At 40.4% G+C, this 17,648-nt stretch overlaps 1 protein-coding gene across 2 annotated transcripts in view; it reads left to right on the top strand.

Moving 5' to 3' along the window:
* The window catches only part of DNAI3 (dynein axonemal intermediate chain 3), a 74,044-nt gene extending 56,824 nt beyond the window's left edge, over window positions 1–17,220 (top strand). For both annotated transcript variants that reach the window (XM_081056393.1, XM_081056394.1), the window contains exons 19-23: window positions 71–201; window positions 2,012–2,216; window positions 3,449–3,540; window positions 4,608–4,730; window positions 12,378–17,220. In XM_081056393.1, coding sequence (XP_080912519.1) covers window positions 71–201; window positions 2,012–2,216; window positions 3,449–3,540; window positions 4,608–4,730; window positions 12,378–12,521 — 695 coding nt within the window. In that variant the 3' untranslated portion in view covers window positions 12,522–17,220. The remainder of the gene's footprint in view (window positions 1–70; window positions 202–2,011; window positions 2,217–3,448; window positions 3,541–4,607; window positions 4,731–12,377) is intronic.
* Window positions 17,221–17,648: the final 428 nt, after the last annotated feature.

Genomic DNA, 17,648 nt, shown 5'->3' with positions numbered 1-17,648 from the left:
CACTCCATTCTTCACTGTAGAAATGTATTCTGTGTTATTAAAGACAAAATGGCCTTTTCCACTCCAACAGCAAAGAAGCCAGTGAACCTCTGCACCGTCCACGATGGTGCTGTCCACACTGTTCAGAGGTCACCTTTTTACAAGGACATTATCCTCACCATTGGGGGGTGGAACATGGCCATCTGGAAAGAAGGTGTCATGGTAAGTTGCTTACGAAATGGAGGAAAGGGTGTGTGGTCCTTTGTTATTGAGAAACACAATAGGAACAACAAGCTGTTCCTATATAACAGTGCCTGTGGGAAACTTTTAGAGAAATTGAAACAGATGGCGTGGGCTCCAGCTTGTCAGCAGAACCTTTATAAGCCCTTTGAAAACCCAGCCATTTGCTTTCCTTTCCTGAGGGAAGGAAACAACATTTACAAGTCTCTTGTTCTCTGAAAGCTAATAGGCTTTTCTTTGAAATATGTATTGTGGTCAGTTGACTGGATTTGCATTTTTACTTCCCATAAAATACAAGATGGGGATGCTGATTACTGTGTGAAGTCCAAGGAGAAACATTCTTTGCTTCTACACCAGGAATATGCCAGCAGGTTCAGAAAGCGGGAGTAAGAAAGCTAGAGTCCATCACCAGGCAGACCAGGCACATGCTTGGGTTAAAGCGAGCCGGTGCCAAGAAAATCTGGTGGTCAGGATTAGGAGAGGGCCTGGATCCAGGCTGATAGAAGCCAAACTGCCAAAACTAGAAAGACTGAGAACAATCCAGTGAAGCCAGGGTGTGGGGAAATCAGTAAGATACGTCCTGTTTGTGAGTAATTCAAGATTTTCAAAATCTGAACTATATAGGTATATATATTTCATAGCCATACTATATACATTCTTTGAATACATAATATATGTAATATATATTTATTTATACATATAAAATGTATGTAAATATTATATATTTTTTCTCTGACCTAACACTTTCACTTCCAGAACACTAACACAAATCTCCAAAATAAAAGTTTCTGTGAAAAAAATTTTCATTGAAAAAAAGGTACTTAAGTGGCCTATCCAGAATTAGACTTCTACTTTATACAAATGTACTTCTGTATGTTCTTTTTTTTTTTTTTTTTTGTACAATGAACAAGTATTAGATTTGTAATTCAAGAAAAAGAAAATTTAGGCAAGATTGTCCAAAGACCGTGCAGAGGTCAGGACCCTGTTTATCCACAGAAACTGAAGGATGTAGGCAAGGCGGTCAAGAGCAGGTTAGGAGTGTCACCTCTAAGGAGTCGGAGAATCTGACACACTCTTTGTTCCCTATAGAAAGGTTCCTGTGCATGTATTGGAGGGTAGGAGACAGTTCCACAGTTTAGTTTAGTCCCTGCAGATATAAATAGATAACGAGTACACCTGGTTGCCAGGTGGAGCATGACAGTGGGAAGAAAGCACATTCTGATCTTCTGTCTCTATTGCAACCTCCCAAAGAAGGCAAATCACCCCATGGTAGAGAAAAAAACAAGATGATGTTCGGATGCTTTGCTGGTCTAAAATTGCTTCCAAATAATATTTATAAGCCATTGGATGCAGCTCACAGCTGGAGTTGACTTTTTATTTGCTTTTCCTGACTACCAGAGCTGTTTCTATGGGAAGCAGACACCTAAAAGCAAAATAAACGTACAAGCAAAATTTCCTTATAATCTTTACTCATCTAACGTACACCAATCTCCATAGAAATAGCAATGGGATATTAGTAGCAGTTGGGTTATTAGAACCATCAACAGCTCAATTGGAAGGTTTGATCTTTTCCAAAAGAGCAATTAAATAAGGGGGGAAAAGGTGTTATAAAAACATACAGAAGAGAAAAGAGCAGGCATTGTATAAAAGTCCTACAAGAATGGCATAGTTGTGCTATTACATGATCTTAGCTATCTGAGTTGTACTTAAAATCATTGTGAATGTCCCTTCAATAATAACAAAAGCTTTTAATTTGTTTGTGTGTGTGTGTGCTTTTTTTAATTGTTTGAAGACTGGACCCCTCGTGCAGTCATCTTGTGCACCAAAAAGGTACACCTCGGGGCACTGGTCCCTGACAAGGCCCAGCGTCTTCTATATTGGCCGAGAAGATGGATACATCGATATCTGGGACCTTCTGGAGAAAACCCACGAACCAGCCCAGTCACAAAACATCTGTATAACTATGATCACCTCCATCAAACCCTGGGCCTTTTCCAGTATGTTAATTCTGATCAAATGTGCGGAGTCATTTTGCCCTTTTTGTGTAACTCAGGAAAATTTTGACATTCTTCTGGAAAGCCTCCAATGTTGTTTCTCGGGTTTTTTGTTTTTTCCCATTCCTTTCCCTTTCTTCCTTTCTTTCTCTTCTCCTCCATTTCCTTTCCATTCTTCCCGTTCTCTCTTGCAACCATATCTTGGATACAACCTGAACTTCTCTCACTGTTTTCTTCATCAACAATTATTTCTGAAATATATTTAGGATGCCAAGCAGAGGCTGGTTTTGAACCAGACAGTGAAAAGCAGCCTTCTGATCTTCGCCTAGTAATTCATTTCCTTTGTCTCAATTTTTCTGTTTCAACCAAGTACTACTTTCTATGTAAACCCAATACATTTGCCTCTTTTAAAAGAAGTTTCCCTTTGTTTCCAAAGGTGTGCAGGCATAAAATTTTCTTCCTCGGCTTTTCTCTCTCAGAAACATTACACTTAAGAAATGCAGATTACAGAATCTCTACAGTGTCACAGTCCGGCTACTGCTTACCTGTATGTGTCACCAAAGTGTGTTTTCCTATCTTTGTTACAAAACACTGCTTTTGTATACCTACAGGGATTACAAGTTAGGATATAGCAATTTCAACCAGACCTTCTGAAAATGAGAAGAAAAAACACATAATGAGATAGAAAATTAAAATTCTCAAACACATTTGTGTTTTATATTCATTTTAAATGCTCAAAGGAAACCATTTTTTTTAAATAAGAAAACTGGTTCTGGCTGTGTCTTTGAAATTCACCTGTATAATGGCATCCTTTACTATGCCTTTATTATGTCTTTGGCGGAAATTGGCTTCATTATTTTCCTTTGAAAATCTTTCCACGTGTTGTCCCTGCTTTGTTCTCAAGTCTGCCCAGGGGACCCCACTCCAGAGGGTCAACCTCAGCTAGGAGCCACACTCCTTATACAGACACCAAGCAAACAAGATTTGAAGTAGGCAGGGTGGCTGTCACATACTGAGGATCTCAGTTCTCATTTCATCAACTGGGAAAAAAAAAATGACTTTTCCATGTTTGTATGATCCCCGGTCATGAATGTCTCATGAAGATGTGAAGATCGTTGTAAGCACAGCAGCCCCTTTGAGAGACCACAAGACAAAACTACATTTCGTGTTTAACCTCTAAGATGGCTTTCTGATTGCTGAAATGTTTTACCCCCCATTTTCTTTAAATCTTTCAGCTAAGCAGCAGTTTATAGCCGTGGCCGATTATTATGGAACACTGCATATATTAGAAATCCCTTGGACATTAAGTCATCCTTCTGCCAATGAGGTCAGTAACTTTTGGCTTTGAGGATTTGTGTAACCAAATATTGCTGAGGTATGTTTTAAAAGTGTGTTCAGAAATGACAGCATTTTTGCTCTACAAGAGAACAAAAGAATCAGTACAGTCAAAACTAAGGACATGTATTTCTATTTTATGAATTAAATCGTCTGAAGCAAGAGAAAAAACAAACATGCAATAAGAGGGAGGCCAAGTAAATAAAACCCAGATTCAGAGAAGAATTGATTTGGGGATTCATAATCGTAAGACGTTATTTCCAGGTTCTAACCAAAATGGGACCCTCATTTCAGTGATGCCCTTCTCGGAGGGCACAGTTGACGTTCTAATGCATCTTTCTATTACCAGTCATCACCCATCCTCCCCCAACTTGATGTATGAAAACCAGCATGTCTGAAAGTGGCAATATTCTGCCCCACCATACCCACCACCCAAAGGTTTCAAGCAATGGTAATACGGTTATAAAAAAGATCAATATATAGAAATACATAAATATGTATACACACAACACTAAATGTATAGATTGTAATCTGTTGCAAGTCCCAACAACATCAGACTAGTTACAGTCAGACAAAAAGCTTTCCCTCACCTGCACCTTGCCCAAGGTCTCTGCCTACTTTCCGGCTTCTACTCTTCTGCCTACATGCTAAGCCCTCCAGGGGACCAGAAACTCAACTCTGTTCTCAGTCCATTTAGGGTCTATATTGATATCATTTGGATTTTTCAAGTTTTGTTGATGGTATGAACCTTCCCTCCGTGTTAGAAGTGAGAAGGAAGGAAAGGGAAATAAGCAATCTCTGAATATTCCTTCTACAAAATGTGCAGCTTTCTCCTTCCACCTTCACTCCCTTCCTGGAATCCTCCAATTTGCAGGGCCCTAACACTGAGGACAGTAATCCCCATATTGAGATGATTTTGCTGGTAGTGGGCCTGCGGGCAGTGTCCCAAAGTAGTAAGGTATCTGATGAGTTATAAGAGCAGGAATTCTTCCAGAGCCCTCTGAAGATCACTGGGGCTTCCATACGGGCTCCTGTTTCATGGGCCTGTGTTTCTAACAGGCATCAAGTGTGAGCCACTACTTCGAAAGAGAAGTCAAGCACTTGGAATATGTAGAACAGCGCAAAAAAATTCGTGAACAAGACAAGAAAGAAATGGATCTGGAAACTGAGAAGATAAAATTCGTAAGTTAAATCTCACAACCGCAAGTTGGTTTTCTCTAACGCCACTGGAAATATGTGTGTTTGGCTTAGTCCACAGTTTCAATAGAAAAATTATTTTTATCTTGTTGTCATAACAGTCAAGAGGGCATTTCTCTGATTTCCTAGCTTACCATGAGTGAGACCTACCATTTGGACACCTAGCAAGATTCTATCTAAAGTTTCTGAAATGTTTTATAATTTCAAATTCATTTAGATACAATGGTATCTACATATACAGATACAATGATTCAAAACCTGAATGCTTTTATTATATAGCATTTTAACACCTGGTGAATAATGCATTAAAACAGGTAATGCAGAAAGAATGGAATATGGAATAAAGACCTGTGAGTTCAAATCCCAACTCCACCAATTTACTAGTTATGAGATCTCGAGCAATGCTCACATCTTTGCTGAGCTTCAGTTCTATTGTCTTTAAAATGGGAATACTAATAACGACCTCTTAGCATTACTGTAAGGCTTTCAGTTAAGTAACCTAAGAAATAGTATACTTTCATTAAATGGGAGCTAACATATGGACAGACACAGAGACAGAGACAGAGACAGACATGAAGTTTGCTATGATATACTATACTTGAGATGTGAAATTTGAGATAGAGAAGAATTTGCTACAGGACGCACTCATCTTAAATTTGACTAAAAAGGAACCTAGAACTCTGCATCCCCCCCATTCTCCTATTTTTCAGCCTCTCTGTTTGATATGAATTCTGTCACTCTATTGGTCTTCCCTTGTCCACAGTTATGATGCCTTTAAATATTCTGTGAACTCAGTTCTCTCTTTGTTACTTGAGTTGATCTTAGTCCATATTTCTACTTCACTCTTGCTCATTCCCTTTTTTGCCCTATGTTGCCAGTATTTTCATCATTGATCCCGTCCGTAGTTTCTGTATATGTAAATATGTAGCATTCTCCAATGTAATAATTCATGTGAGACCTTAGGTCTCAATTAAAAGCACAAGCAGGTAGGTGGAGGAGATCCAAGATGGCGGAGTAGATAAACACCGTGCCTGCTTCCTTTCATGAACACATTACAATTACAACTAAATTATAGAACAATCGACCTGAAAAGCCATCTGAAGTTGGCCTGAACAGAAGTCGAGACTGGTAGAATGGGTGGACACAGAACTGACTAATCCCAAACTGCCATGTGGTGGTTGAGAACCAGGAGGGATATCTCGGCTGCAGAGGTTCCCCCTGAAGGAATGAGGGACCTCAGCTCCACACTGGCCTCCCCAGCACAGAGTACTGGTGCCAGGAAGATGAGCCCCTACAACAGCTGGCTGTGAAAAACAGTGGGTATTCCAACAATCAGAGTGGGATGGAAGGTTGTGAGAAACCCAGGGATCCTCTTAAAAGGCCTGTGCACAGATTCTCTCACTCCCAAGCACTCACCTTGGGCTCCAACTGAGGGACAGTAACTTGGGGGGTGTCAGAGACATGGGGAGCAGACTTGTGTTGTTCCAGGTTGAGGGCTGGAGGACAGTCACCATTTCCCTGTGAGGAGGTCCTCCTCCCCTGCAGCCAGCAGGTGGTTACCATCTTTACCGTGTTGAGCCTGTCCCCACACAACCAAATCTGAATCTGATTGGTCTGGAAGCCGGGCCCTACTGACTCAGTGGGACCTCACCCCACCCAACACCCCTAATGCTGGAGGCCCTTTCTCCAAGGGTAGCCAGCCCCGCCCACAATGCACTCTTTCTTGGAAAACTATCAGAGTCTGGTAAACCCCAGGTGGGCAGCGACTAATCTCAGTGTGCTCTGAGACTTTTGCTGAATAGTTTCAGGCTTAGCGCTGGCACCGAACCAGAATTTATATTAACTTGGTGACTAGAACTCTTCCAACTCCAGTGACTCTCTGAGACCTTGCCTCAGCAACTTGCATACCGCATGAGGCTTTATCAGTGGCCGAACCTTAAGGGAGCTGGCAGGTGGCAACAGGCCTCCACGGTGTCCTAACATTTTGTGGAGCTCCCCTAGGCCTGGTACTGGTGGCAGATGTCTTTGGTCCACAGCGTGGCCTCTCCAATGCACCTCGAGGGCTAGCAGAAGCAGCAAACAACCACAAATCACTTTTTAGCTTTTAACCAGGTAGTCCCTGACTGGTCACAGGCAGTGGATAACCTGGGCCTGCACCAGAGCCCCTCACAAGAAACCCCAGAACTAATATACTTGGAGGTTGGCTTCAGACCACAGCAGAGCACCACACAAGTGGCACACATAAAGGGTGGTCTGAACAGGCACCAGAGCCCGCTGGGGTAAATTCCACTCAGTGTGGTAAGTCTCCATCTCCCCCATCTTCCACCCCCTGACAGCATCCTGTAAGCTGTGGACATGGCCAAAACCCACAACCAATTAGCTTGAGGGTCAGTCCCACCAACTGACATGCCAATAGCAACCAAGGCTCAACTGTAATAGGAGGGCACACACAACTCACACAAGGGACACTGTTACAGCACCCAATGCAGGTGACCAGGAAGACTGTGCCACTGGGCCCCACAGGGCATCTACTACATAAGGCCACTAGACCAAGACTGAGAGACACAGAAGACCTACCTAATACATAGAAACAAACACAGAGAGGCAGCCAAAATGAGGACACAAAGAAATGTGCCCCCAAATGAAAGAACAGGAGAAAACTCCAGAAAAAGAATTCAAAAAAATGGAGGCAAGCAACCTCCCAGATACAGAGTTCAAAACAATGGTGATGGGATAGTCAAAGAACTTAGTGAGAACCTCAACAAAGAGATAGCAAGCATAAAAAAGGACATAGAAACTATAACAAAGAACCACTCAGAAGTAAAGAATACAATAACTGAAATGAAGAATGCACTTGAAACAATCACCAGCAGACTAGATGAAGCTGAGGACTGAATCAGCCATTTGGAAGACAAGGTGGTAGAAAACACCAAATTGGAACAGCAAAAAGAAAAAAAGAATCCAAACAGTGAGGATAGTTAAGAGGCCTCTGGGACAACATGCATAACAACATTCACATCATAGGGGTACCAGAAGGAGAAGAGAGAAAGCAAGGGATTGAGAACCTATTTGAAGAAATAATGACTGAAAACTTTCCTAACCTGGAGAAAGAAACAGACATACAAGTCAAGGAAGTGCAGATTCCCAAACAAGATGAACCCAAACAGACCCACATCAAAACACATTATAATTAGAATGGCAAAGGTTAAAGGCAAAGGGAGAATCTTAAAAACAGCAAGATAAAGGCAACTAGTAACTTATAAGGGAGCTCCCATAAGATTGTCAACTGATTTCGGAACAGAAACTTTGCAGGCCAGAGGGACTGGCACAAACTATTCAATGTAATGAAAAGCAAGGACCTACAACCAAGGGTACTCTACCCAGCAAGGCTATCATTTAGAATTGAAGGACAGATAAAGAGCTTCCCAGACAAGAAAAAGCTAAAGAAGCTCGGGACTTCTTTAAGGTCAAAATTATGAATAATAAATGTCAATAACTATATTTATCTATCAGAATTACTTTCAATGAAAATGGATTAAATGCTCCACTTAAAAGACATAGCAGAGCTGAATGGATAAGAAAACACAACCCTTACATATGCTGCCTATAAGAGAATCACTTCAGATTGAAAGACACACTGATGGAAAGTAAAAGGATAGAAAAAGATATTTCATTAAAATGGAAATTAACAACAACAAAAAAGCTTGGGTAGCAATACTTATACCAGACAAAATAAACTTTAAAACAAAGGCTATAACAAGAGACAAAGAAGGACCTATAATCCCACTTCAGTGTATTTATCTGAAGAAACCCAAATGCTACTTCAAGGAGACGTGTGATCCATATGTTTTTTGCAGCATTGTTTACAATGGCCGAGATGTGGAGGCAGCCTGAGTGTCTGCTGATGGAAGAATGGATAAAGAGGAGGTGATACATATATACAATGGAATACTGCTCAGCCAAAGAAGGGAATGGGTTCTTGCCATCTGCAATGGCATGGATGGACCTGGGGGTATTGTGCTAAGTGGAGTGTCAGACAAAGAAGTACAGATGCAATGTGTTTCACTTATATGTGGATTCTAAAGAACAAAATCAACAAAACAGAAACAAACTCATAGATACAGAGATCATATTGATGGTTGCCAAATAGGAGGGGGCTTGCAGGTGAGTGAAAAGGGGGAAAGGATTAAGAAGTACAAATAGTTGTTACACAGTAATCATGGGACTGTAGGGTATAGCATAAGGAACAGAGTCAATAATATTGTAATAACTATGTATGGGTCATATCGGTACTAGATTTGTTGGGGTGATAGATGGGAGGGGTTGGGGGCAGGGTAAAAAGGTAAAGGGATTAAGTACAAATTGGTAGTTACAAAATAGTCATGGGGATGTAAAGAACAGGGAATATAGTCAGTGAAATGGTAATAACTATGTACAGTGCCAGGTGGGTACTAGACTAGTCAAAGGGATCACTTCTGAAAATATATGTGTCAAACCACTATGGTGTACACTTCAAATTAATATAAAGTAATATTGAATGTGAACTGTAATTGAAATACTAAAAAAGGGCAGGAAAGGTGAAGGGGAATAAAAGGTCCAAATTTCTAGATCTGAAACAAGTCATGGGGATGTAATGTTCAGCATGGGGAATATAGTCAATAATATTATGATAGTGTGGTACAGTGTCAGATGGTTACTGGACTTATGGTGATCACTTCTTTAGGTATATAAATGCTGAATAACCTGAAACGAATATAATATTGTGTGTTAGCTATATTTTAATAAAAATCTTTAAAAAAATAAAATAAATTGAAAAAAATAAAAGCACATGCAGATGGAAATATTTTAAAGTACTGCAGTGGCAAATAGATTAACATGATCACTTATTGATACATAAGAATTAGTGTAATAAAAGCGGAGAGCCTCATTTCAAAAACTGTTTAGTGGTGACAAGGCATAAAAAAGAATACCGATTAACTTTTCACTGTTTTCCCCAGCTACCAAAAAAAAAAAAGAAAGAAAAAAAGAAAAGGTCTTGTTCTTTTGTACATTCACAAACACTGGTTGAAATTCTGTTGTGGGAGATAATCTGCTACCCTTTTCTTATGCCAGCAATTATCCACGATTATTATGACTTTTTAAGTACCATAATGAAAGCTCCTAATTATCCACATCAGCACAATGTGGATAATACAAAATAATTTGCATGTAAAATACTTTTAAAACACCTGAATATTATAATAATCATATCTTGAAACTGTATCATGCTTTTGAGTTAGCAAAACATTTTCAACTCCTTGAAACTTCATTTTCATTTGTCATAGTACCCTATTTTAAGTAGTGCTACCACTTCTCAAATTGTTTGTGACACTAGAGTGTGGGTAAATGAATAGCTTTTAAAGGACTCCTCTGTTACATTTAGAACATGAGAAGAGTGACCAAGGATAAAAAAAAAAACTAATGTTAGTCAGAAATATCTCCTTATTAGTAACTGCTAAGAAAAGGGAAAATGGGAACCTCAGAGGACTGCAGTGGCGATTAGAGTTAAAGTATTTACAGCACTTAGCCAGTGACTGGCACACAGAAAGTGTTAGTAAGTGTTCACTGTGAGTGTTATTACAGAGAGCTGGGGACGATCACACATTTGTCCAGCACGGCTGGTCCTTATGAGCCCCCACCCCCGCACACCCCACCCCCATTGCCAGGGGTTAGGCTGTACTCCAACCCATAGATGTAAGGGAAATCATACTCTCCCTCTTTGTAAACATTGAGTCTGAATACAGCTCACTTCCTGAAAAATAATAGTAATTACAGCTTTCACAGCACATGTAATAGGAATTTACTTAACTGGAATTTTAGCTGGAGACCCAAAGCTGGGAAAAGTAGCAGTTTCCATGTGATCCGTAAATTATGCCGTCTATATGGGATTTAGAAGAGAATTCTGCAACATCTAGTAAATTACCCATACTCCAGACGGCACAAAGGAAGCAAGACATATGGGAAAGATTAGAAGAGGGTTCTTTTTCTTTTTTTTTTCTTCTTTTTTTTGGGGGCGGGGAGATGTGTCAGAAGGCCACGTATTTCCCACTTCCCACTTCTGCAACACCAGACTCCATTAGAGATAGGTGGCTGGTCAATTGGCCTCTGATATGTGTTAGGAGGCTTGCTGAGCCACAGAAATCCAAAGGCCCAGAGTTACCATGACCAAAACAGAATGGGAGAGCTTTGGGAACCCAGGAACTAGGGCCTGACTCTTGAGGCTGGAAAGTCTGCAGGCAAGAGATTGATTTAAACTGCTCTGACAGAAGGGTAGAAAGAGGGCCTGTTGGCAGTGAACTTCTACTGATGGCAGAGTGAGGGTGGTGAGTTTTCCTGGGGCCAGGTGAAGGCTTGGAAAGTAGCTAGGCTCAAATCAGATGCCCAAAAGGACTTTCTAACTGGGATGAGGCAACCTCTACAGAAAGAGGCTGAAGGTGCACAGTGGGGGCTTTGTAGTGGGGAGGTTACCAAGGGGCAGTTTTCACTTTGATATTAGCCTGGCCAGGATATTCAAATACCTGAAAATGACAATATTCCTAATACCTAAAGTGATGGGAAATGCTACAGGATCTGTCACATAGGTCGCAAAGGACCATGGTTAGAAAAATAACATTTTTCTATTCTCACCATACCTGTCAAGCCCTGCTCTTTTGTGACTTGGTTACTGTAGCTAACATGTTTTAAATGCTCACTGGGTGTTCGGCGCTATTCTGAGGACTTGCCATGTTTAATAATTAATTTAATTCTCACAGTACTATGAAGTAGCTGCAACAATTATTAGACACAAGGACTCTGAGAAAGCAGCTATATTAAGAAAAGAGAGAGAAAATCAAACATATGGAAAGAATTCGGCAAACAAAGGGGAAGGGAATAGCAATAATTGTGAATGTTCAAAGGAGGAGAACAGCTCTTACGTTATTCTCTAAAGAGTTAGAATAAAAGCTTAGAGTCTTGGTTCCTCTTGATGAAATCCACAAAGACAGGAGTTTGTGACAAACAAGCAGAAGTCACCAAAAAACAATAGGATGGGAAGATGACAGAGGAGAAACAAAGGCAACTCAAGGATGAGCCAAACCAAGATGAAGTGTTCGTCAGAAAGAAGACACAGATGGGAAAGAAATCTTAAAAATCATGACTGCCCTAGCCACTCTTACAATGAAATGCCACAATAATTAAACCATAGCAGTGCTAATACAAACACTGACAGATCAAAGAACAGAACAAATTATTCAGCAAGTGGTGTTGGGTAAATTAGCTGAAGAAACGTTCCTTATTGTTATTTTTTCCTCTCTCAATGTGCTCCCTGCTACCCCTGAGAGCCCACATCCAACCCATCAGTAAATTCAGTCTGCCCAGTCCCAGGAGTAACCTTGAATCTGCACACACTTCTCAGCTCTCTCTCTGCCACTCCCCTTCAGAGCCAGCATTTCCTCCCCCTAACTGCGAAAGAGATGCCCTCCCACCCTCTGGCCTCCTGCAAACCCCTTCCATCGAGCAGCAGTCAGGCAGACTGTTCAAAAATTGCTCCTTCTCATCCTTTGGTAGTTCTAGTTGTCCGTGTTTTATAGGATGACTTGCTTTTTTTCTCCCTAGAAAACGTATCAGAAGTCAAAAGAGCAAATGGAGGCTGAATTGCAAATGGACTACGAGAGTTATTTAGAACTGGAAAAGACCATCCTCCTAAATCTGGGCCTAATCAAAATGACAAACAGGATGTCATTCACGGATGTGGAATAGAAAACCTTTCTGTAGGGCTGTTTTGGAGGCTTTGTGGGACTTCTTTTTTTTTCCTGTAAGGTAAAGTAGCAAACCAAACATTAAATAAGTTTATTTATAAATATTAGGCCTTTATTTCACTGCTATTAAAAATTTTGAATTATAACAATAAGATCTGTTTTCATTTTCAGACTAAATATGTACTGACCTTTGTACCGAACATGAAAGTTATTGATGATGAAAATTTCGTTTTCCTGTAGAAATACGCAGCTTCAGATGTCCCCTCAACCCCCGCTTCTGACATCCATTCAGAGCCCCTACCACCAGTCAGAAGTGGAAATCAAACTTTGCTCCTAATGATCAGGTTGCTTTTGGTCACCTCTCCAAAAAGTGCTCCCCTTGGGCTACTACATAGATTGTAGGGCCATATGCTAAACAAAATATTAGCAAATTGAATCCAGAAATACACGTACAAGGAAAGAATAGCACATGATGATCACGTTGGGTTTATCCAGGGATTAATTTAACAGTAGAAAATAAATCAATGATTGATTAAAGGAGAGAAATAATGATACCAAAATGGATGCAGAAAAACTTTTGATAAAATTCCACATCCATTCATGATAAAACAACAATAAATTATTTGCAAGTACAAAAAAAAAGGGGAGGAACTTCCTTAACCTGATACAGGGTATCTAAAACAACACTACAATAAATATCACGCTTAATGGTAAAAAGGTGAAAGCTGGCCTCGGCTGTGTGGAACAAGACCCAGTGCCCACCATCATGTCTTCCAGCCAGCGTTGTACTGGGGTTAACCAGTGTGGGAGTGAGAAGGAAACAGCGTGTGAAACTGAGTTATGAAAGAGCCTGGTGTATCTCAATGAGAGATTCAATGTCACCAAAGTGGCTGATATGGGAAGTGGGATTAGGGGGAGACTAGCAGGGGATGAGGCTGGAAAAGTAGCTTGGAGCCAGATTGTGAAGGCTCCTGTAAACCAAGCTAAAGAAGCTGGATTATAGTTTGCAGATAATAGGGAATTAATAGAAAGACTAAGCAGGAAGGTGACACGATCAGCTTTATATTCAGGAAGATAAGGAATGGATTAGAATGGGGAGAATGTCATGGCAGGAAATCCTATCAGGAGACAGTAAGAATAATTCAAAGTAAAAGATTAGGATGCCTTGTTCTGAAGCTTAATGGGAAAATAGAAATGAAAGGCTGATTGGATAAGGAAGGAAAGACAAAGGATGATGGCAAGGTTTATAAGTAAAGTTGCTAGAGGCAATCAACTCAAACTTTTAGTCACTACAAAAGTCAGATGGATAGTAGCACTTAACTACCTGTGTGCCTTTGGACAGATAGCTTTTCACTGTGAAACAGATTCCCCTTCTATCAAGTCAGGTTGTGAGTATTTACCTTGCCACATTTTTATAAGAGGTAAATGAGAGCCTGGACATGCGATGGCCACGCGCAGCACGTTAGCCCCCTCATTATTGGACTGTCTCAGGGCTCATTCTCACACCGGAGATTTTTTTCCCCCTCTTTTAACCCACACCCTTGTCTTGGATGAATCTGTCCAGTCTCGTAGCTTTACATGCTATCTATTTCCCTGGCCTGGACTTCTCCCATAAAATCAAGAGCTGTATATCCATTTGACTACTTAATGTCTCCACTGAGATGTACAATAGGCATCTCAAATTTAAACATGTTTAAAATCGAGTGCTTGATTTCCTCCCCCCAAACCCATACTTCCTACACTCCTCCCAATCACTTTGCTTCTGGTTTCTTGGGCAAAAACCTCGAAGTCATCCCTCTCTCTTTCTCCCTCTCTCTCTCCAGTCCATACCCAGTCTGTGGGCAAATCTTGTTGACTCTACCTTTCAAATACACACAGACCCCAATCGCTTCTCTCCTTCCTCACTGCTACTGTCACGGTCCAAACCACCATCAGCCTAGGATTGTAGTAGTAACCTCCTAACTGTTCTCCATGCATCTACGTTGCCCACTTCCATCTCTCTCAAAAGCACCAGATGATAATGTTAGGGGGAAGTCAGAGGCTGTTATTCTCCTCCGCAGCTTCCCGTCGCAGAGTATGAGCCAAAAGCTTCACTATGACTTTCAAGTGCTGGTGTGATGAGACCCTCCACTGTCACCCTAGTTGCACCTCTCCTTCTCCTCCCCTCCATCACACCACCCTGTCATGCTGGCCGCCTCCTAGTCACCCAATATGCCAGGGCACTTGTGCACACTCTTTTGCATTTTTCTCTGGTGATTTTCCCTAGTTTGTCTTTACATGTTTGCTCAAAGAAAAAAAGAAAAAGATGTTTTGGGTGCCTATGCTGTGCCAGGGACTACAGTTTTAAACAGCGTGTTCAGGTTAGGTCTTACTGGGAAGGTGACACTTATAAAAAGACCGGAGAGGGTGAGGGATTTTGCCCTGTAGTCTTCCGGGTGAAGCATGTTCCATAACCCAGTCCCCTAGCTCCACAATAGCTAACTTCAGCTTAGGTGTCCCGGGCAGAACTGGGCTGTGTTGGCCACCTATCAGTGCAAAGGAAGTTGGAACTACAGAGAACAGGAGTGTCATTATTGCATGACTGCAGCCATTACCTGGGGCTGGCACATTGTTTTCTCAAACAAAAGCAAGGTTTTATTAGCATACAAAAAGGGGGCAATGGATAGTGAGTAAGTGTCTGCCTTAGGGTTATCAAGTGAAGAGCTTAGTGCACCTGGCATATAGCAAGCAGTAAATATGTCTGCTATTATCTTACCTAATTTATAAATACAACATGACTTTATTATTCTCGTCATAGAAACTAAAACATGGCATTCTTCTTGGTTATGATAGCAGTTATTATTGGCTCAGTGTGATATTTGCATTGTGTTTGTAACCTCAGTTTTTCCAGGTCTCATCATCTCACCTATAACTACCAATGGGGTCAGTAAACAGCGGTAGCGCAAGTTTCATGGGATCTTGCCCCACCTGCACATCGGGTATCTCATCCTCCGCAAAGGGCCTCCAGGTGTGTCCTCTAGTCCCTGGGATGAGTGTGGAGCCTGAGTCTGAATCCCAGGTTCATCACCTTGTACTGCATGCAAGCTGCATGGTCCCCTATGTGTTAATTACATCATCTGTAAAGTGGGGATAATAATTATACCTACCTTATACAAAGGCGATGTATATAAAATACCTGGCAAATAGCTGGTACTTAATAAATGTAGCACCTCCTTTTCTTGCTTGGTCTTAGGTACACACACACACACACACACACACACACACACACACACACACACACGAGAGAAACCATAGTGGTTTATTTCTGTCCTAAGCAATAATCTCTGATTTTAACATCTTTGTTATTAGTAATAATAGGAGCATTTCTCACTCTCAAATATGACTTAAGCAGGGGCTCTGCATGCCTAGTTTAATATTAACTTTTGATCATTTTAAAATGATCAGGCATGTTGGACATAGTATTTAAAATTTGAACAGTAGCTTTCTCTTTTGCAAAACTTAAAATGCTTATGGCTACTCAGGAAAATTAATTATTCTAACAATGCTTGATTTATTTAGATTAAGTTTAATTATCATTCAGCTTTACAAATTTTTACCCACCAAGAAATGTTGCAGAATTAAATGAGCTTATTTTCGGCCACTCAGATAAACAACTATTGTCTGTGTGCACCTCAGATGAAAAGGCAATTGACTCTAGTAAATGGTGGCCCAGGTCCACTTCCGCAGCTTCACTAATTCACCACTGTAAATAATTAATATCGCCCTGGGCCCCCAACCCCAGAGCACTGCTCGGGGTAGGTGGAGTTCCACTAGGTTGCTAGGTTGCTATTGCCAGGTCAGATACTGTGTAACCGAGCAAGGACCCATGACGGAAATTAAATATCCTAGTGAAGGGCAAATTAAACCCTGTGTGATGAATTCACTCCTTCCATGGCTGATGAGATGTTTGAGGGTCTCAGGCTCTTGTAAAACACCTCCACACAATCAGAGTAGAATCCCAAACACCAAAGAAACCTACCACAGAAGTTTATTGGATAAACAATGGTTTAAAAAAGTGTAATTGATTCCAATTGCTTTCTTGTTCACAAACAGGACATTAAAAATAGACGCGTTAAGTATGGTAAATAATATAGGTTGTGTTTCCCTGCAGTATACTAATGACCAACCTAAAAGGACAGAAAATCAGGAGACTTTTTCTAAGTCTCCTGTCCATGTAATATTCTAAGTTGTTTTTATTTTATTTTTCTTCAAGGAAGGAAAGAAGATATAAAATAAAAGATTTCACATGACTAATTTAAATCTAAAATATGGCAAGTGTCTACTTTATTTCAGCCTTAATAAACAAACTAAACTAACAATTGAAATTGATAACTATTTTTCACTTTTAATGTTTTCTAGACTGCAAGGATCTAAATACAATAAATTTTTTAAAAGAATAAATTTCCAATTTTCTAGACAATCTTGCAGAAGGGAACATGATATGGAAGTGTAGCAGCAGCACTGAGGGAGCCCATAGTTGACAGAAAGAACTGAGAGAATCTAAAGAAGTTCCTCTGATATTCTCCTATGAATATTCTTTAAAAGGAGTTTAGTAATCTCTCATTTTAAAATAAAAGTACAAAAAACAGTTCCAGTCAAGATGGCAAAGTAAGTAAATAGTGTGCTTACGTTCTCTCATAACCACATCAAAATTACAACTAAACTACAAAACAACCATCATTGAGAATTACCTAAAATCTTGCTGAAACAAAGCCCTACAACTAGCAAGGACCTACAACCAAGATTACGCTACCCAGCAAAGCTCTCATTTAGAATTGAAAGACAGATAAAGAGCTTCTCAGACAAGAGAAAGCTAAAGGAGTTCCTCACCATCAAACCAGTATTACAAGGAATCTTAGAAGGACGTAAGACAAAAGAAAATAAGTATGGGTGATAAAATGGCAATAACTACATACTTATCAACAATTATTTTCAATGTAAATGGATTAAATGCTCCAATAAAAGATAGGGTGGCTGAATGGATAAGAAAACAAGACCCTTACGTATGCTGCTGACAAGAGACTCACTTCAGATCAAAAGACACACACAAATGGAAAGTAAAGGGAATGAAAAAGATATTTCATGAAAA

This window comes from Rhinolophus hipposideros, assembly GCF_964194185.1.
Source record: "Rhinolophus hipposideros genome assembly, chromosome: 8".
In the NCBI taxonomy this organism is placed as follows: Eukaryota; Metazoa; Chordata; class Mammalia; order Chiroptera; family Rhinolophidae; genus Rhinolophus; species Rhinolophus hipposideros.
The sequence above is the reverse complement of the archived record's forward strand: the minus strand, read 5'-3'. Positions and strand labels throughout refer to the sequence as shown.